Raw genomic sequence first — 21,598 nt, 5'->3', positions numbered from 1 at the left:
CATTCTTCTGGATTTACCACCGTTGTTCTCAACCTCTTGATTTCATTATGTAGTGGATGCAAATGGTTTTTGAATCAGAGATAATTATATCATCTTCAAGACCGCTAGCACAAATCTCTACCAACACATTTTGAAAAGTGGTGTGAGACACGGATCGCCATTGTCGCTTGGTGTCTGCTTTCTCCTTGGAAAATAGATCGTTTCGTCTTCATTATAAAAAAATCAATTTGACACACTACTTGAACTCGAAACATTTCACGTTGTAGGTGTAAGCCGTCATTCTCAATTTTCTGGAAGTTTGTTTTTGTGTTTCTCAAATGTGGTAATATCTTTTATGGACGGAAAGAATTTCTTCTGGCGTGAATCAGGACTCTTTTTGTGGCATAAGTGGAGAGCATTGATTCAAGCTCACTTTTGTCGTCTTCGAGATTGCTGGCACGGATTTGAGCTAACAATTCAGCTCTTGTGTGAAGACGATATGGCACGTCTTTGACTCTTACTTTCTCCAAAAAAAAATTGTTTAATCTTATTGCAAAATTTCATTTGACTAGGTTTCACACGCAGCAGGTCCCTGCATATGGGGAGATTGTCTTATAGTCAGAAGAGTATTCATTCAACACTCAAACGATCAAGAAAATGGAAGAGTCGGCACAGATCGACCTGCTAGTCAAAGATTTGCTAAGAGTCATAAGAAAGCATAATTCACAGGCGAAAGTGGCAACAAAACTTACCCTTCTGTTCGTTGATTTGATGAGAGTCATACGAAAGTGTATAAGTGCTGATGAAGTTTGCTATATCTGCAAGATAAATGGGTATTTGTCTCCAGGATACCTGCTTCGTCCAAAAAGGAGAGACAAAAGTCTAGATATTTGTTATCGTTGCCAAGAGAAACGACACTGGGCTTCCGAGTTTCTTAGGACAAAACAGAAGAAACAGAAACAAGAGAAAGAGGGGTTCACAAGAGAAAGATATTGAAGCTGAGGAAGAACTTGTGCCAATGAAGAGATGGAAATGAGAAGGAAAAAAATATAATTTGAGACGATGCGTTGGCCCTGATGTGAAATTTCATACTAACATCTAAAAGAGAATCGACCAGAAAGAAAGCGTAACTGTCTCTTGTTCTTTAGTTTTTATAATAAGTATGGTATGTTTTGTTTTTATTGACACTGCATGAATATGTGCTCTTTCACCACTTTCTATCCCTCTGGGTCATATTTTAGTTAGAATTGAAATGGAAAGGGGGGGGGGGGTCCTTCACGTACGCACCTTAGGCATGCAAATGGGTAAAATATAATCAACCTGTTCATTCAATATTTTGTCTTGATTGTTTCTAAAATCGCACACTGACGCTATATAATAATGAGTTAAATGGGTTTTGAGTGTGTGGGGTGGTGGTGGGGGTGTTTGGTAAAGTAAGTCATTTTAGGTGAGGGCTTAGGTGCTTTCAAAAAATCTTTTTCTTCTTCACTCTGTGTTGATAGTATATAGTGAGTTATTTTCTTCATTCTGTGTCAATAGTATATAATGTTTTTTTTTCTTCTCTCGGTGTGGTTAGTATATTATGTTTTGTTTCTGCTTCCCTCTGTATGGATAATAAATAATGTTTGTTTTTTCTTCTCACATCTGAGTGGATAGTTAATTTTGTTTTTTTTTTTTCCTCTTCCCCTGTGTGGACAGTAAATGTTTTTTTTTTCTCCTTCCCGCTCTGTGTGTGGGTTTTTTTATGTATGAGTTAGCGTACGTTTGTGTGGATAGTAGAGTGTGTGTTTGTAATAATTTGTATGAGTTAGGGTACGTTAGTGTGGACAGTATATTGGGTTTTTTCTTCTTCGTGTGTGTGGATGTTATATATAGGTTTTTTTTTCCTTCCCGTGTGTGGATAGTATATTTGGGGTTTGTGATTTTGTTTTTTTCTCTCTGCTTCCCGTGTTTAGATAGTATATTTGGGTTTGTTTTTTCTCCTTCCCTTGTGGGGATAGTAGATTTTAGGGGGTTGTAAGCTTTCGCGTACGTTTGTATGGATAGTAGATATTGTGTGCTTTTCTCTCCTTCCCGTGTGTGGATAGTATATTTGGGTTTTGTTTCTTCTCCTTCCCGTGCGTGGATAGTATATTTAAATTTTGTGGATAGTATAATAAGGGTGTTTTTTCTCTTTCCCCTGTGTGGATGGTATATATTTTTTTTTTCCTTCCCTAGTGTGGATAGTGTATTTGTTTTGTGGATAGTATAATAAGGGTTTATTTTTTCTCCTTCCCGTGTGTGGATAGCATTTTTTTTCTTTCTCATAGCCTTGTTTGGATAGCATCTTTGGATTTTGTGGATAATATAATAAGGGTTTGTTTTTCTACTTTCCGTGTGTGTGGATAGTATATTTTGACTTTGTTTTGTTCTCCTTCCCTTGTGTGGATATTATATTTGTTTTGTGGATATTTTAACGAGGGTTTGTTTTTCTACTTTCCGTATGTGGGTAGTATATTTTGGGTTTTTCTCTTTCTTTCTCCTTCCCTTGTGTGGATAGTAGATTTTGGGATTGTAAGCGTTCGTGTACGTTTGTGTGGATAGTAGATATTGTGGCTTTTTCTCCTCCCCATGTGTGGATAGTATATAATATGTGAAGCAGTCGGCAATTAACAGAGAAGAAGCAGCACTCATTATTATGAAACTAGCGACGGATGTTATTCCCGCCCACACATTGAATGCACTAAGGGGTCTATGCCACTTGGTAGCAGCAGGATGGACCCTCAGAGCACACAATAAACGTACTACGTTGCTGCTGATATGGAAAAGCAACAACTTAGAAAAAGAAATGAATTTACAACCCAGGAGACGTAGAGGTGGAAAAGTGCGACAGCAGAGGGAGCATAACACGCAGAACCCAGACAGGTAGCAGCCAACCTAGCACGCTCCCTCAACAAGTCAAACCTCAGCAGTTGGGTGGGCCATTCACATCAACTCCAGGGGTCAGCAAGCCTATAACTCGGACTGCCCAGGACTCGCCGGACCACGTTCCAGCCCAGAAACCCAAGGTAAACGAGACATTTGCAACCATCGTCTCAAAATCTCCTAAGAGTACAACCCCACCACCACCACCACCGCCTCCACCACCAAGGAATAGGACGCCACCTAAAACAAGTACGCATATTCACTCTACCAGACACCAACAGGTAATACCAGAACAGGTTTTAGAATACATTAAACTGATCCTGCAGTCACCACAACAACCGAGTATTCCCTTGCCGGATAAAACATTTCACATTACGACCGGTGAAGAGTTAGCAGAGGGGACAGTAGCAGCACACGAGGACAGCGACCCAGACAGTAAAAGGCTGAATGCACTGGGACTTCAAATGGCACCAGCAGACCTAAGGTTAGCTAATGATTTTATTAAATCAACTGCTTTCATAGCCTGGAGGTCACTAAAGAGCAAGAAACCCACATCACAACAATGGCATGCCGGGATACACATCCTACGGAAAAGATTCAACACTGCATACTCAAAACACCCGATATCAACTCTGCTAGATGCCACAGAATTCCTTGGCAAATTCCATGGGTATGAGGCGTTCACATCAAGAAAGCGGAAAGAAAACCGACCGAAGATAACTGCATGGAAGGGCCAGCGTGAATTCCGATGGCCACACGGGTAGGAATTACTCCTTAGAAATACCGGAGAATGACGTGAAGACCGAGGAATATAGCCGACCCCAAAAAATGCAGCCCAGATGTACGACCGACGACCAAAGAAGATCCCAGTTGGAACAAGGGGTGAAGAGATCCAATATCCCACTGAGATTGTCAGAATGAAGGGTAGGGCTTTCATTCGGACTCCCGAAAGCCCTTTTACGCAAAAACTCTGAAAAGATACTGATTGATAAGCTGCTGAATAACTAATGAAATCGCGACCCTAATGAAGATCACATTTTATGGCTACTTTAGACCAAAATGATTGGTTTAAAAAAAATTGGGAAAATACAAATACGCATAGAAAACGAAAATTACATAACTGAACAATAGGCAAATTCATAACTCGGGAATATCTGGCTTAGATGTGACTTTCACATGCTTGGCATTAAGTTAGGGACCGCCCCGCAAATTAGGAAACTGGGCATTTTAAATATTATTCATCGTAAAGTATACTTGGTGGCAGTCTTGGAAGCAGTAGGGGAGCCTTCTTCGAGCCATGCTCTGTTGCTTGCTTGGGAGGCATTATACTAATAGTGGTGAATCGCATAAATCAAATTGTACACAAACGTGTACAAATTAACCAGGCGCACATACCAAATGGTGCACGGGACTTTAATCCAAAGTAGTAGTACGCACGCATGGAGGTTTTTTTTTTTTTTATATAACCCAAATGCATACGCATGCATCAGGGGAGGGGATGTCTACTGATCATGTACGTACGCATAGCAAACGGAGGGGTGGGTGTGTAAAACAACGATAATAATTTGTCTAATACGTAACCTTTTAATATTAATCCTTGATCGTTTCTGTGTGGAAAAATATCGGCCGTTCTATATAACTCGGGGGGTGGGGGGTGCGTCAAGCGTACGTACGCAGGTGGGTGTGTGTGTAAAAAGTACGCACGTGTATAGGAAGGGGGTCAAGATCTGCCAGATTTTTGCTTGAGTACTAAATGGATGGCCCCTAAGCGAAAAAGCAACTTAACTAGATGTACTGAGCATCCCCACATGGTCAGGATTTGTGGTTTTAATGCTGTTTGTCAGCATATGATAGGCTGCTATACATGACGGGAATTAACTAGAAAGAAGCACTAACCCATGGGAAGTTAATGGCAAGTGTTATAATGTACTTGTGTGCCAATAAAATCTCAAACGATTTTTCAACCAACTTAAACTCCTTAAGACAATTTGGTTAAAAATTCCATATTTTAAAGACATTTACAAAAGGTTTCATTTAAATTTTGACCTTCAAAAGTATATATTGTTGTATAACGAGGACTGAATTTTCTGTAAGATCAATTGTAGTTCAATCAACCAGTCCCAAAATCTGTATTGATACATTGGCACTTATCGTTCCTTGATATATAAAAGGGACGACAATTTCCCATGTCACCCAAGTTCTATTTAAGATCCGAAACCAATGCTTCAAACTACGTCACTGTGAAATAGTTTTGCACTGAAGTTCAGCTCAGAAACTCTACATTTTTCTAATCCGGGTTTCCTCCAAATAGTCCAACCCCGCTTTTCACATTTAGGATGGAGTGTGTGTTCAGAGCAGTTACATATAAAAATTGGAATCTGCCGCCCCCTTAAGATAGCTTACCAGAGAGCCTAGCAAATTTAAACTATGTTATATCAACTTATACCTGCATGAAATTGATAGGAAAATTATTTTCTATAAAAATGGCAAGTATTATAATCGTTGTCTTTAATCCACTGACAGACTAGACGAAACTTGGCATAGATGAAACCTAACCCGGTTATCGTCATTGGCGTTAATAGTCACACGACATTACAACTCTCAAATGACAGCAAAAGTCCAATAGTAATGTGATAACAACTTTTAAATGCCGTTGTACAAAATTTAAATTATATTAAATGAAAGTCTGATTATACCTTTTGTAAAAACCAGAAAGAACATGTAATTCTCAACATATTTATTTTCGAGAACTATAAGAAATTTGGCCTCTGATTCATCAAGCAGAGTAGTCTAGTTCCCTGCTTTGTATGCTCCCTGCGTGTGAGCGCGTCGTGTTAGTCACGTTATAGAACCATACTCCGGAAGTTGGTTTCAGAATAAATATAGAGCATTTTGTGCCTTTTCGTTTTAGTATTTTTATTACAATCAGTTAACGACTTCTAGTATTTTTTATAAGATTTGAAAATGACGGTTGTGAGATTCTGTGTATTCATGCTACTAGCAATCAAAATCACTAATACCAGCTCAAATTTCACCGACGCATTACCTTTATCGTCTTTCAGCAGATTAAAGACCTAACAATTTTAATACTTGCAATTTCTAGGAAAATAATTTTCGTATTGATTTCATGCCGATATAACTCGATTTAACAATGTTCATGTTTGCTAGCCCATCCGCAAAGAGACTATGCTTTAACACCACCATACTGGCCTCTTGTGACTTTAGACTCGTTTTTACACCTTCTATATAATAAAAAAAAAAGATACTGATATCTAAAAGCCTGAAACAGAAATTCTACCAGACGATTCTAATCCACTGAGCGTTTGGATTAATAATCCATACTGCAACCTCCACATATTCTGGTTAGAACTCGATAAATTTAACTCACAACCAGTTTAGAAACGACTCAATAATTGTGTTGTGATGTGATTTGGATTTTTAATGTAGCTTTAACAATTTTTCAGTCATATCACTACGATGTCTGCAGTGTGGCAGTTTATAGTGTCTATCACTGGGGCATCATGCACTAGCATGATGTCCCTGCCAGTCAAATTATCCAGACACCAGGCCGACCAGTCCTAACACTAACATCTTGATGTTTAGCACAAAGCGAGGCAGCTGTTTGTACCATTTTTGTACGTCTTTGGTACGACTCGGCCGGAGATCGGACCTACGACCTCCCGCATCTGAGACAGACGCTCTAACCACTATGCCACCGGCTCGGCGATTCAATAATTGTTTCGGGTGTCAAGTTGTGGAGGAAAATACCCGGGTTTTCGTCAATATTTGCAAAATTCAAGGACTTACCAATTCTGGATGGCCAAGGAATAAGACTTGTATGAAAGTAGGTAGGCAGAGAAATGTATGAACAAAATTATTGGGTTGGTCAATGACTAACCGATAATTGATACAGATATCTGGGATGATAAATAAACATAACTTGAATGTAAAGTCATGTTCATTTACCATCCCCATTATATCGGGATGCCTTCAGTTGTGAATGTAAAGAGACACTACTAGTAGAATCCTGTTAAAACATCAAATACAATAACTGACAAAAAAAATCCATAAAAATTCATTTTTATCAATAAGGAAATTCAGTTAAAATAATAACAAGTCGTGTTTGACTTAAAAACTTTATTTAAAAGCATCATCTAGCCAGTGAACCTGACGGGACACAGGTCAAGACTAGGTTTTGCTGGTCAGTCAAGTAAAACAGCAGGTGTTCACGGTGTCTGTACAGCTCGGTCATCAACATCATTTATAAGCTGAAATGTAGTTTGAGCTTTTTCCAAGAGAAAATTCAAAGCATACTCAAACTGTTCAAGATCTAGGCCTACAATTAACATGTATGGTTGTTGCTCAAAGCATTTTTGTAGCTTCCTTCACTACAGATGGAAAAACAGCCATAACACTATTTAAGCAAGTCATTTGTAATCACGAGATTGCAATGTGAATAGTACCTTTTTTCAGGTTAAAGGTGGAACAATGTATTGCTATATCCAGTCAATACTAAAAACAGAGGGACCACTGTTCCTTTACACATAAAGCCTACATACAAGTTAAAATGGCACAAAATTTCTTTTTTCCCCCACTCAAAAACTAAGGCCATCTGGTTACTACTAGAAATGAAAAATGTTAAACTTTCACAAAAAGTAAGCAATTAATTAAGAAAGCAAACAATTATGAAACACTACAATAATCACTCAATACTATCCATTACACTGCAGGAGAAAAAACATACATAAAATGCTATTTTATATTTGCAACAAATTTTTCATAATTTCAAAGGACATCAATAATTTGCCTTTCCCCAGATGATATGTACATGCACCAGTTCATATACATTATAAATTTCAGTTTAAAATATTATTCTAAATGGTTCTAGGAGACTTGTTACAAATATCTTCAAAAAACATGGAAAATTACAATTCTTTGGCATGTCCTCATTCAAACTGCATGAAAATTACAAAAATACTTAGGGATGATTGTGTACACATTATGTTACTATATAAACTGGCTGAATATGTTCTGTTTGTTTAGCTCATCATTCTGCTCATATCTGAAAATACATTATCAACAAGTAAGATGCCTGGTCCTACACACTGTACTGAAATTGAATTTAAGGGGATGAAAAGGGCATTATTCTGTGGACAAATGTGTTTATATGATGCACACAATTCAGCAACTTGTAAAATGGCTTTGTATGAGCATCACATTTGGCAGCATTTCCTTTCATTCTGTGAATGGAAATTTGTCCCCATGTTTATTGACAAAAGAACAAGCCGTAGGTCATGACATCATGTATTTATGTGTATTTGGACATTATAATAGCTTGGTCCTTTAAATATGAGGTCATTACAGACAAATTCACATGAACACATGATTCAGAACAGAAGTATTCGAGGTGTGACTTTAGCATCTTACTTTTGATGACAAAATCCTGATACCTTGTATATAAACCAAAATAATATCTTTGGTCATTTTGTTTATGTAGGATGGAACAAACTGCATGCTCACAGGATGTGGAAATTTCTTTGTTGGTTTAATATGAAGTAGACTTTGTATTCATGAAGCTACATTATGCATGTCAAATTTCATTTTGCAGTTTATTTCCAACATTCAGATATTTGCTTGAAGCACGAGATTTTAACATAACATATTTTGTGTATTATGCAACTATAAATTATTTTCAAAGGAAAATTAGAATTGGTGGTCAAAGTATCAAGAACTAAAATTAGAAAATACAGAAATGTTAAAGGATGAAGCATTTAAAATTTAATTATGAACATCAAAATGTAATTAAGAAAAAATCAACATTTTGAAAAATGAATGCATCACATACAAGCATTTTAAAGTCTTCAAAATGCTTTGCTTTATATTGTCCTGTTGTTGTCTTCTTAAATAGAAAAAAAATAATGACGTCTAGTACAAGTTTCACAGTAAACATCAGTAAATATAAAATACCAAATATTGTTCATATGCACTGTTACACAATACATCACTGTAAGCAGTCTTTAATGTACCAGTATGCTTTCAAACTTCTGATGTCCACTTTGGCCTTAACAATTTCATGTACTGTCAACTTTCTGCTAAAATATATTTTTAAAAAATATCTATTTTATCTTTATATCAAATCAATACATGCAACACAATTTCTGATTCAACTGGCACTTATGTGACTACTTGGATAATTTATATCTTACGGGAACAATATAGGGGAAAGCATTAAAGAAAAGTGAAAGCATTCTACAAATAAAATGAATTAATATTTAGTGCTCGACAGCATCAAATACAGTTCCAAACATGAAGCCATCAATGGCTGGGGAGGTGTCAAGTAAATTCTCGAAGTCGTGGGTGGCTGTGGCCTCCTGAAGGGTATGACCTGACTTCAGATGCTTTGGCATTTGCCTGATGGAGGCTTTCTCCTTCCTCTGTTGTTTTGGGTAAACTTCATACCTGGAAAAATATTCAGTAAAGAATTTTATAGGACATAAAAATGTTTTTCATTCTGAAATTACATGCTTAACATTCTGGTAATTTGTTCATTGGGATCACATACATTCTGTTACTATAAATATGATAATGCTCACAACTTTTTGCAATTTCTGTGCATACAAAAACTTCTACTTGTAAGAATGGATTAAAAATAAGCAATTTAGCAAGGTACAATGTAGCATATAGAATGTATTTTTTTTCTAATAGCAGCATAACAGGTTAGCCCTGTCCTGTATGCCCTTTATCACCACACTTTTGCCCCCCTTCACTCCTGTGCCCTTATGATCTTATTATATGCCCCTGGGCATTTTTGACTACGCCCATGCACATATGCCTCAATTTTAATAATTTGTTTCCCAAATAACATCAGTTTATTTAGCACTCTTCCTGCTTGTATCATCAATTTTTTAAAAATTGATATTGATTTTCATCAGTGCCAATCAGAAGACTGATTCTTGAATTTCTAGAACAGCACAGCTTGTTTTCTTTTACATAACTAGGTTTAAGTCCGTTAAAAGCCATCTAACTTGCAACATGCATTTTATACCCATACATACTCAAAATGTTTACCCAGTGATATCATAACATATCAGCACTCTTGCAGTAGGCTTTAATGTTAAAATAGTCACTCAACTAAAGGTGACTCATTGATGCATAGAAAGTGGTGAAATGGTCAACTTTTTAAGCAAATTCAATCATGACTGTATAAAAACCCTAGTCTACAAACTTCCTCTTGCAGACTAAAAAAAAGTAATGGAAAATAGAAACAGAATCATCCCAAATTCATGTGTAATGTGCCAAGGAAATTAAATCATAAGTAACAAGATCATTTTTTTTTCATTTTTATAAAATTAAACAAATGCATCTTTTTGTTTTCATTTTAAATATATTTTTTTCAAGATTTAGTTTATAAAACTTCACAATACTCAAAACCACTTGTTTTTGGACTGAAAAAACTTTTTAAATCTTACCGTAGATTTTCTTAATTTCCTTACTTGTGTATTTTCTTTTACTTATTTTTACATTATTGTTTTAAATTCATAAAATATTGTATTACCATATTTTTTCTGGCTCTCTTAATTTAAAAATTATAATATTCTCTAGAATATGTATTGGTATGTCAAGATCCATCATCTAAAATTTATGCATCACTTTCGAAATTCCAATATGCCATCTTCAATGCTATTTGATCTGGGGTATTATTAAAATATAAATTACAATTTATAAAAACATAATACAGAGATGTCTCCAGTTACTTAAAAAAAAATACGTAAAAGAAATAAAAGAAACATGCTGATATAGTTGGGTTTTTTTATAGTTCTGTCATACACGGTTAAACAACTTCACTGAAACATACTCTCAAGGCCTAATGTCTTATTCATCAACATTTTCATCCAATTTTTCCTTTCTTCAAATTGTGGGTATATCTGATACAACAAGAGTATTGTCACACAATAATCCATCATGTGACATTTATCCTACTGATAACCTTAACCTTGAGATCTTCAGTAAAATATTTTTTATTGGTTCAGAAGCTTCCATGGATAGGTCATAGATTTGTCTTTTTCCCTACTTTAACATGGCGTTTGTACTGAAATCAACTGTGCTAAAAACAGAACATGATGTCACTGTGCCCAATGCCGCCAAATTGTTTTCAGACAAAGCACAGAGGGACACTTAGTAACAAATTGTAATTCATGATATATATGCAAAATAGTTTTCATGTGCACTTCTCTCACAATGTAATGTTGATATAATCACTTTAAAAATATCTGTACAGTAACAAGTTTGAAGATTTTATTTCTTTGTCATTGTTTTGTATTGTTTTCAAATCTACGTTAACAAAACTTATGTACACATTAAAGGAATGTGTGTGTGTGTCCCCCAAATGAATGTGTTGCAACCAATAATATTCATTGATATCTATTCTGTTTCCCTTTTCCGTTAGTTTTTATGTGTAAAATGTGTATTATTTTAAGGGTGGCTGTAATCTTTAGAGAGAATAGTTTCTGTATTCCTGTTTCCATCACTACATGCATACCATTATACTTCCTCACAAAATGGATTTTTTAAATTTCTTTTAAAGAAGTAAACATACTAAATATATTATGCATGTAGTATAAATTTAATCAACCAGTACTGCTCTTTTCAATACCATAACTAATAAATACATTATTCTTGTATGTTCAAATATACGGAATATATATGCAAAATTTCTCGATTCTACATTCGATAATTTAATTTTATACACAAAGTAAAATACAAGAAATAGTCACTTTCATACATACATCCCTCTCAATTTATGTTAAAAAACACGAATCACAAGAATACTGCATCAACATTATTTAATTAGGGGAAGCTCCCTTGAAATTTTCATTTCAAAATATTCAGGGTATATGTATCGGTGATGAAATGTAAGCAATTTGTGTACTATATTGTTCTATAAAATTTATATTGTCTACTGCTTTAAACCCCCTTGTAATTAAATATTGGAATGAACATCGATATTCAGATGAACAAATTAGCAACTTGTACATGGTTTTCTGTAAGAACAATAACACGGAATAGATCGCAGATCGCCGTTACACTGGTTAGCCTTTGTCCAAAAGTGGGCTGCTGGCTATTTTTAGAGAATGATATCACTGTGCAACGTTTCATAGAGGTAAAATGTACAAGCGCCTTTCTGGCTAAGGGAGGCTGTGTCAAAATGGGGCATGACTGGTGTACTTTCACCAACCTATACATCATATATAACTGAGCAAGTTTAATTAAAATATTGGTTTCATTATACAAAGGACACAGACAAATTAGTGCTGTAAAGTTTCTCATCATAACCATCACCTTGGGATATGACTATCTTACACAACCCACCATCTTTACCTTTGTAGATGGGATGAATATATTTTTGGCTGGCCAGTAAGTCTACTGAACTGGCCCACCTTTAATACTAAAGTTTGGTACAAATTTACAATAAATTCTGCAGAATTGTCAATTATAAAATACAAGGAAAGCAGAAACCATGATTCTTTATAAAAGACTTAACTGTTTCAACTGGACTATAACACTAAACATTGTTCCAATTCTGACTATATAAAACTGCTCCATTTCTACATTCAATGATGCCAACACAAAATCAGATAGTGTCATTAGAACTAAAGAATCAAGAGTACATGGTTCCCAAGCTTTTCTAATGATAAATTTCCAGGTCATTTCCTGGTTTTTCCAAGAAGAAATTAATTTTTTTTCAAGGTTCATATGTGACCATTACTGAATGGGATTAAAGAACATTTTAGATTATAAAACATGCACTTTCTAAACCTAAAGATGGTTCTCTAAGACTCTCCAAAACATCAAAGCCAGAAAAAATGATCATGTACTAAACCACAAAATGTGTCACATGAAACAAGTTTGAATATATTCCATTAAAGTGACATGAAAGTCATTTCAATGTACAAAATAAAAATTCTAACTTTATTTTGCTGACCTGCATTATGTTGCTAAGTGGGAACAACATAATGACCATACATGATTTTCCTTTCCTTTCAAACCTTTAATTCCAAAGAATTATATAGCAAAATATATATGCATCTTACAGAAAGTAAACATTTCCTATTACAGTATTAAAAAAATAAACACAAATAATTAGAATCTTGTCTTGTAGCAGAGTTTAACCCTGAATTTATCTGTGCCAATAAAATCCCAAGCAAGATTTATCAAACACCCTAAGCTCCTTAAGAGCTGGTTCAAAATCCTTCATTTAAAAATTATTTTCAAAAGGGTCGATTTAAATTTTGACAAAAGACTTTCAAAATTATATAATGTTGTATAAAAAAGGACTGAATTTTCTGTAAAATCAACTTTTCTTGTAATACGTTAAACCAGTCCCCAAACCAGTATTGATACAGGGGCTCGAATAGTTTTCAATATATAATACAAGGGATGACAATTTCTCATTTCAGCTTTGAGATTCGGCAATTTTCTAATCCATGTTTCCTCCAAATATTCCCACCCCATTTTTCATATTTGGACATTTAGGTTGGAGTGTGGGGTCGTTGCAATTGCATATCGAAAATTTGGAATTCGCCCCCATGCTGCAGTAACTTATAGCTGCATGAAATCGATAGAAAAACGATTTATTTCCTTGTTATGTCTTTATTCTGCTGACAACTAGACCAAACTACAGCACTGATGAAACCTGCCCTGGTACTCGCCATTTGCATTACTAGTCACTTCACGAATCTCAACAACATTGGAAGTCTATTAGTCACGTCATATCAACAAACTCCATTTTAATGTTGTTGTAGAGAAATTCAATTATATTAAATGAAAGTCAGATACATTTTGTAAAAACCAGCAATCTGGCCAGTCGGATATATCAAGCATGGAGTACATGTCAACGCGGTTGTCCCATGATGCAACAGAACTCCACAAATTGTCCTCAGAATATATAAAGATGGAAAACTTTTGTGTTGTTTCGTTTTTGTATTCTTATTACCACCAGAATACTACTTTCATTTAATATTTTTTATATTTTTTCCTCTACAACAATTTGAAAAGGTGGGTTGTTAGATTTGTGTACAGCGCTCATGCAACTAGCAATGCAAATCGCGAGCACCCGGTCACATTTCATCAACGACGTGGTTTAATCTTGTCTTTCAGCAGATTAAAGACATAACGATTTTAATACTCACAATTTTGGAGAAAATAAGTAATTTTCATATCGATTTCATGCATGTATCACTCTATCTAGAAATGTTTGAAGTTTGCTAGGCCATCCGGTAAGCAGCTACGCTTTGCCACCATGTTGGCCTCTTTTGATGCTAGATTGGTTTTCATAACTTCCATGTTATGGAAAGAGCTGACTTTGAAAATAAAAGTCTACTAGACGAATCTATTCCACTGGTCGTTTGGATTGACTCAGCTATACGTTTACTGCAAGCACCCAAACGATACATACTGCACCCTCTGAATATTCTGATTAGAACTCCATAAATTTAACTCCCGATCAGTTTAGTTATGTCATTGTTTCGGGTGTCATGTGGTGGTGGAAAATTCCTGGGGTTTTCCCAACTTTCATCAATATTTGCGAAATCTAGTCCTGGGACTGTTCATGGTTGCAATTTTTTTTGAATATCATTTCACCAGACTTTTTCACGATTTCCCGGTAGCGTGGGAACCCTGAGATTAACAGGTGCTGCAAGTGACTAAAAACATTATGATCAATTGTGGTTGGTGAAAGTTTGGTTTACGTAGTGTCACAATCAAAATTTGGGTTTCTCGTAAAATACACCTCAATAAAATTTTGTACTGAATGTGCCCAACAACGCAGGAACAAGTTCTCAGGTACGTCGTACACTTGACTACATTGAACCATTTTGTAGTAGCTAACTATTGCACCTCGACACCATTTCTAATGTCCTTAAAGATAACATTCATTTGAGAAATGGCTTCTCCTTACCAATCATCAGCAAGGCAGTAGTAATAGCGAATTGGTGGTGGCATCCCATTGAAGGTTGAGGCAGCAGCCATGGTGTATGCACCCATGTCCAGGAAATACAGCCAGTCTCCAATTTTCAGCTCCGGAAGATGGGTCTTTGACAGGATGCAATCTAGGCCATCACAGGTCGGACCCCACAGGCTGCACTCGTATGTAAGGTCCATCTCTGGTTCCTGTTGTGAACAGAAACAAATTAAGTTCTAATTGCAAAGCATTTTGTTTGACAACTTTTCCTTTGGTCTATTTTATTATTTTAAAGACTATGTACAATCTTCAAATTTGTACACTTCTATACCAAGTTTACCACATTTCCATCAACATTTCTAAAATATACAACTGAAAGAACTAAAAAAAAAAAAAAATTACTGCAACAAGTCATTATTGTTTCGGTTTCATATACAATTAAAAAGTGCCATTATAATTTATCATATTAAAGCTGTGCTAATGAATGGACAGACAATAGCCAACAGATCATTTATAAGCTCTTCCGGTCAATGACCAGTATAGCCAAAAACTGTACCCAACACGTGTAGCCTAATGAAAGACGATACTTTACTCCTGTTATTGATAGGAAATATCAACTAATGTTTAGATCTGAAATCATCATAGATCAATATAGTGGCTGAAGAGAAAATTTCATTTTTTCTTCAACTTTTTTATGGTGGCATATGTGGCTCATGTGGTGATTGGCAACAAAAAATATGCTGGCAGTCATTGCCCAAGAAAAAAGAACCATAAATGAATTTTTTTGTACATCGCTCAATGTCACAACTATAGTAGCAGAAGGGGTGGGGGTGGGGAAAGAGTTATTTTGCTTCTAACATTCGAAAAATATACCCTAATATGACTGAAAACAAAAACAAAAATTTGAAAGTCATGTGTTTGTATGTGGTGGCCTTATTTGATTTCCAGGTTAATACCACAATTTATAATTCTACATTTTCTTTTTAGTTTCTGTTCTATGAGACAAAAACCAATTACAAAATTTAGCAAAATAAACTCTAAAGCAGACGAAATTAAATTTGGTATGCAATTTTGTAATTATATTTGCATGCCCCAATTATATTTTTGATGACACCAAAATAAATTTCAAATTTTTGAACATTTGTTTTTCAAGTTTGTTCTAGACCTACGTCTTGCAAACAAAAATCATTTTTCTGTTTAATTCAAAGCAAATATATTTTAAAAGAACATTGTGCACTGTACTAATATTACAGTATTCACATATCACTGGTATCCTATCTATATCCCAATTCATCTGTGATGTCAACCTACCCCTGGAAGAGAGACCTCAACATGAGCATGGTCATACAGAAGGCAATTGAATGATCCATACACCCCATCATTAATGTAGTACATCATGGCAGGCTCATCTGAGGCACTTGAAAGAACGATAGGTTCTCCTTCTGAAAGAAACAATTTATTCATAATCAGGATCAGTGCTGAAGGAACTTTTCTCAATAAATATAATTACATTTACTTGGCATAAATCTAATTTAACTAAAATTTGTTTTCATCTGAATTAGGATATTAAGATTTAATTTTTTAACTTTTAATGTAAACAGATTCAAAATCTATCATAATTGTTTTTAAATATATCATTTAATGAATTTAGTAAACATAATTTCTTTCCATTACAGAAACCATCTTAAAACTGCAACCCACTCTTTCAGTTACTTGCATTCCTTCCAAATCTCTTCACTTAATTTACCTTTTATCATCTCACATAAGCACCTAAATTGTTCAACCCCATGACTGCCATTATTGAAGATGCATTTTATCACCAGAACATTGATTATAATCTTTGCATTTGCTTTAATCATTTGAAGGGGTAGGTACTATACAGGCCTCTTTCTAGCCCCAACATTACAAAAGAAAGTTTAAGAACAGCACAGCATGGGCAAAACATTTGTAAAAAATTTTAAATCTTTAAATTGCAATCAATGCTTGAAAATTATTTAGAAATTACCTCATACGCAGACCTGCCAACTCCAACAAGGTCTTTTCAGTATGAAAGTCAATAATTTGCATTAAGATGCATCAAAATATCTGCTATTGTTAAGTTGGATGTATTTAAAAAGTGATCAGAGACTGATCCAGTCACACAGTTCGCACTATTCATTATGTTCAACTAAAATGTTTGTAAAGTACATTTGGACCTTAACAAAACCCAGCACAGCTTCACAAACTGCAGTTCCAAACCCTATGAAGCACAATGGCTTCTGGCTATCTCAACTAGATTTTAACTTTTTGGCTATTTTTCAATTTCACATGGTGATGCCAATAATGTCACCTGCCACAAGGCACTCTGATCAACAAGTCCAATAAACGTAGTTGTTTCCCTCCCTCCTCCCCCCCACAATAATCAGAATATTCTGTTTCAGATCTTTTATGCTATTTCCATGTTTTTATGAGGCATATTGTCCCTTTCCTAGTGAACATGTACGCCATTTTTTTGAAAATTCTATGCTCAGCAGCTTGATCATACAGCTATCAGATAAAATTAGTCATATCCCCTTACAACCTTCATTAAATCCAACAAGAAACCTGGATCCAAATCAAACATGAACAAGCCATGATCTGAATTGTACCACCACAATCTTATTTTATGCTATTATTCCAAAATTTTAAAGGTTATTTTTGTAAGACATGGTCAAAATCAAAAGGGTTGGCACGTCTGCTTTTACGCATCATGATGTCACATTTGGCTGTAAAATAACCATTCTGCATAACAAATTCTGGTAGTAACATGTGACAACCCATTTAATATTTTTAAAGAATTTAAAGGTACGTGTAAATAACCTAGAATAAGGTTTTGCCAGTTGTGGACCATGTGAAAAATAAGAACTAGAGTCTGTTAGTGTTCACTGTTATCTCTATAATGATCAAGTATTTAACATATCCAAACTGATGTTCTGCTACAATTTAGACGTTTTCACACAAAACATTGTTATGAAATAACCAGCATTATAAATGAGGACTTTGTTATAAGAATGTTTTCCAAAATTTTAAGGACTGCATGGAGACTAAAGTAGTTGCATAATTTATAATCATTCTGTCAAAATATACAGGACAAGATTGGATACAGGCTGATGTTGGACCACATGATTAGCAACAATATTTAAGTGACTAACAGCATTTGTGATGGTTATACCACAGTGACTACATTTACTGTACGTATGGGTCAGTGAAACACTGAAATAAGCATTCAACTTTGTCACTAAATGTGTGCATGTTCATTAAAAAAAATTGCACTATTTTTGCATCTTGAAAGACTTTAAAAACTATCAACACAATCTAATACATTTTTTTGAAAGAAGACATTTTTAAAACATTCCAAACATGAATAAATTCATACATATTCTTGTTTCCACTACTCCTGAATGAAAACAAAATTTAACACAAACTATATTCGTAGCTAATCCCTTCATGTCAGTCACCATGAGCCTAAACTTCAACAAGTTAACAAAAATGCATGCCCCCACCCCTAAAAAATTACATTTAAATATTATTCATATGCTTTTGTCTTTTTTCTGATTGCATATTGGTATATTTTTAGTACAGTTCTGAGTATTGGAAAGCAGTGAAGCTAGTACAGAACAGGTACATGAAGAAAGTTGACCCACAACAACAATAAAAAAAAGTAAAATTTTACAAACATGATGAAACTGATTGCCATGTATCATTTCCTTACCATGACCGTTTTAAGTAGCATTTATTATTCATTTTGTAACTATATTCTTCCTTTGCACAACTTCAAATTTGAACCCTGGCAAACCTCTTTGGAGTATGAAATAATAACATGAATCATGTACATAGTGGGTATGAAAGGACTGACATCAGCACTTAACAAAATAAAAATGCAATGTGTTAGAATTATTATTCATTTGTTTCCCCTTCTGATGAATTACTTCAATACTCAACTTTACAGTATCTTCTGCAATAGAGACAAAATAAGCCTAAAAACAAAACCAAATGGAGATGATTTTAGTCTCCAGCAGACTGACAAACCAATATAAAATTGATTGCATTAGGTCTGAAAAAAGTATTTATTGAAAAAAGATAATATTAAGGTATGAATTTTAATGCAGAGACACGTAAAAGTTTTTCTTCTAAAAGCAAAGAGAATTTGAGTGACAAATGATATTACCGAAAGGAACCTCACACAGCAACACACCAACTATATATCAATTTGCCTTTTGACATTTTATAAAGCCGGTGTAGTAGACAGACGACTACAAATCACAAAATGTTAAATCAGCAGCTGAGCCTCACAGAGCACTATTTTGGGGGTTTTAATTTATATAAATATAAAAAAATTATTTCTTCCTTCTGTCTCAAGCACTATTTCTTTATTCCCATCTGTCATGTTTTTTTTAAATATATAATAACTTAAACCGTTGTCTATAAGATCTGAATTAGTTTAAAAATAACCCAGAAAGCAATTTCTTTTTAAATACTTTTATTTCAACTGGTTGCTTCCATTTTGCTCCATCTCATTTTTATCGTTCTCAGGTTTCTTGAAGCTGACGAGTACATTTTTCTGGTCACTATTCATACATATGTGCAAGAAACGGACAGACAGACGAGCTATAATGTACAGATTTTCATTCATCTTTAAACTTATTAATATGCATTTTGTGGATTATGAAAATCGGTCACGATGATAGACTATAGCTGCTCCAATTGTTTGCAAATCAAATTATAAATTAACAGTTTGACTGCTGTCTCACATCTGGTACAAAGTTTTCTGTATTCTTGAGTAAACAGCCTCTATTAACCTTTTACCTCAGAGTGTATGGCATTTTAGCCCTCCAATACACATGTAGCAAAGTTACCCAGTGCGGTGTGCTACCTAATTCGACTCCACACACATAGGCCTGCCTGTTAAATGTTAAGCAGTGTAGTGTATGTTACATTTAACAGCAATTTTAACCATTTCACATTTTTGGTACACATGTATGGAAAAATTTAAGAGTAAAGTCCGATTGTTACAAACTAATTATTTTTCACAGAATAATTTTTTACGTTCTTTAAAATCTTGAGAGAAGTCGTTCACCATCAAGTCAGTGAAGTCGCATGACCAACCGTAGCTGCCATTTCTCATACTCAAAATTTACAAGTTCTTGGTCTGCATCTACATCACTAAGTCATCTGAATTTGACAATTTATAAAAACTAATTGCTGCCTACATCAACATCAAAGCCTTTACCCAAGGTACTAAAGCTTTCATAGTTGTGATTCTTATCATAAAAAGTGTACAAAATCTGCGACCCAGTTATTTTAAACACCAGATTTTGACCAGAGCATAAACAGCAACCATGTGATCTGACGTAATGATCTTTCACAGCAATGAATGAGTTATCTAAAAGGGGATTTTCCCGGAAGGTGGCGCTACGAAAACCAGCTAAAAATGGCCCATGTTTACAGCAGGCATCAAAAGGGGCTTGCATGAGGTAAAGGGTTAACAATCCCTGAGTTTTTTTGTAGTCAAATTATGTAATTCACAGACACAGGTACCACAGCGGAAGAAAACCACCGAATATTTAATGTTTGCTTTCCTTTGTTAAAAGACAACTGGGATAAAGATCCCATCCATATTTAAAGCAGCTAGGGGGACATCTTTTATCTGTACAAATTTCATATGGATCAGATTATGGACCAAAAATGACTTACAGTACCTACATACATGCCAACCCCCACCCCCAGTAAGCCTTAGTTATTGCTATTATAAGTGGCAAAGAAGAGTAAATTGAGCATAAAATGTGTAGTCTATATATTACATGCCTGAATTACAGCATGTATAAAAACATTTTTTACTACTAGCCTGATTCTGCATCTCATCAAAACACTCCCAACAAAGGGCCAACCCCTTATGGTTTAGAACCAGAATGCAACACAAAATACACTGAAATATTTATATTCAGCACTCACTTCAATTAGTGTACAGGTGCAACTTCTACTGCATGATTGTGAAGTGGAATTCTGCAATGATCATGATCAGGTGCTGTATTTTTCTTCTATCCTTTTAAATTTGTAAAGTGGTGCTGACTTGTCCTTTTTTTCTTATCTGACAAGTTTTTAAGTTTTGAAAACATCCATCTGCTCAAACATTTTCCATCATATAACATCCATAAATCACATCATGAAGCATTTCACTTAACACCTGGTATCATTATCTTTAAATGTCTTGATGGTTCACTAACTAGCTCATAAAATGAATCTGTTGAGCAAAGTTCCGTCTTAAGAAACCTTCAGTTTTCTTGGAAATGGGTCATATACAGTTGCTATATATAGCAAGTAAGGAAAATACTATTCATATGCAGGTCACCTTTTTAAGAATATTCTCAAATGTATACGAGTGAATTAGAGACGATAAAAGTGACAAAAACAACTTTTATTGCTTTATTTTAATTTTTGTTTAAATACACTAAATAAGTGTAATCCATATAGTCTAGTGTAAAATGTAATTTGTTAAAAAAAGCATAATTTAAAAGTGTCATGGTTGGCATATATGTACCTACCCCTTCAGTAGGCAGGCAATATAAACTCCAGTTCAGGTGCCACAGATTATGATATTAAAGATATTTGGTATCTTGAATGCATTGATACATTTTGCAATGGGCATAAAATGACTGTTCGTTTCAGTGGTGCACTGAAAGTTTTGCCAAAATTCTGATGAACATGCATAGCTGTCAACCTTCCAGACTCACAATTAGT

At 34.8% G+C, this 21,598-nt stretch overlaps 1 protein-coding gene across 1 annotated transcript in view; it reads right to left on the bottom strand.

Moving 5' to 3' along the window:
* Nucleotides 1–7,005: 7,005 nt before the first annotated feature.
* The window catches only part of LOC149806904 (ornithine decarboxylase-like), a 47,559-nt gene continuing 32,966 nt past the window's right edge, over nucleotides 7,006–21,598 (bottom strand). The window contains exons 10-12 of the mRNA XM_089959424.1: nucleotides 16,154–16,284; nucleotides 14,840–15,051; nucleotides 7,006–9,342 (exon numbers count right to left, since the gene is read on the bottom strand). Of these exons, the coding sequence (XP_089815550.1) occupies nucleotides 9,156–9,342; nucleotides 14,840–15,051; nucleotides 16,154–16,284 (530 nt within the window). The 3' untranslated portion in view covers nucleotides 7,006–9,155. The remainder of the gene's footprint in view (nucleotides 9,343–14,839; nucleotides 15,052–16,153; nucleotides 16,285–21,598) is intronic.

This window comes from Sinohyriopsis cumingii, chromosome 1, assembly GCF_028554795.1.
Source record: "Sinohyriopsis cumingii isolate HCF-2022 chromosome 1, ASM2855479v2, whole genome shotgun sequence".
NCBI lineage: Eukaryota > Metazoa > Mollusca > Bivalvia > Unionida > Unionidae > Sinohyriopsis > Sinohyriopsis cumingii.
The sequence above is the reverse complement of the archived record's forward strand: the minus strand, read 5'-3'. Positions and strand labels throughout refer to the sequence as shown.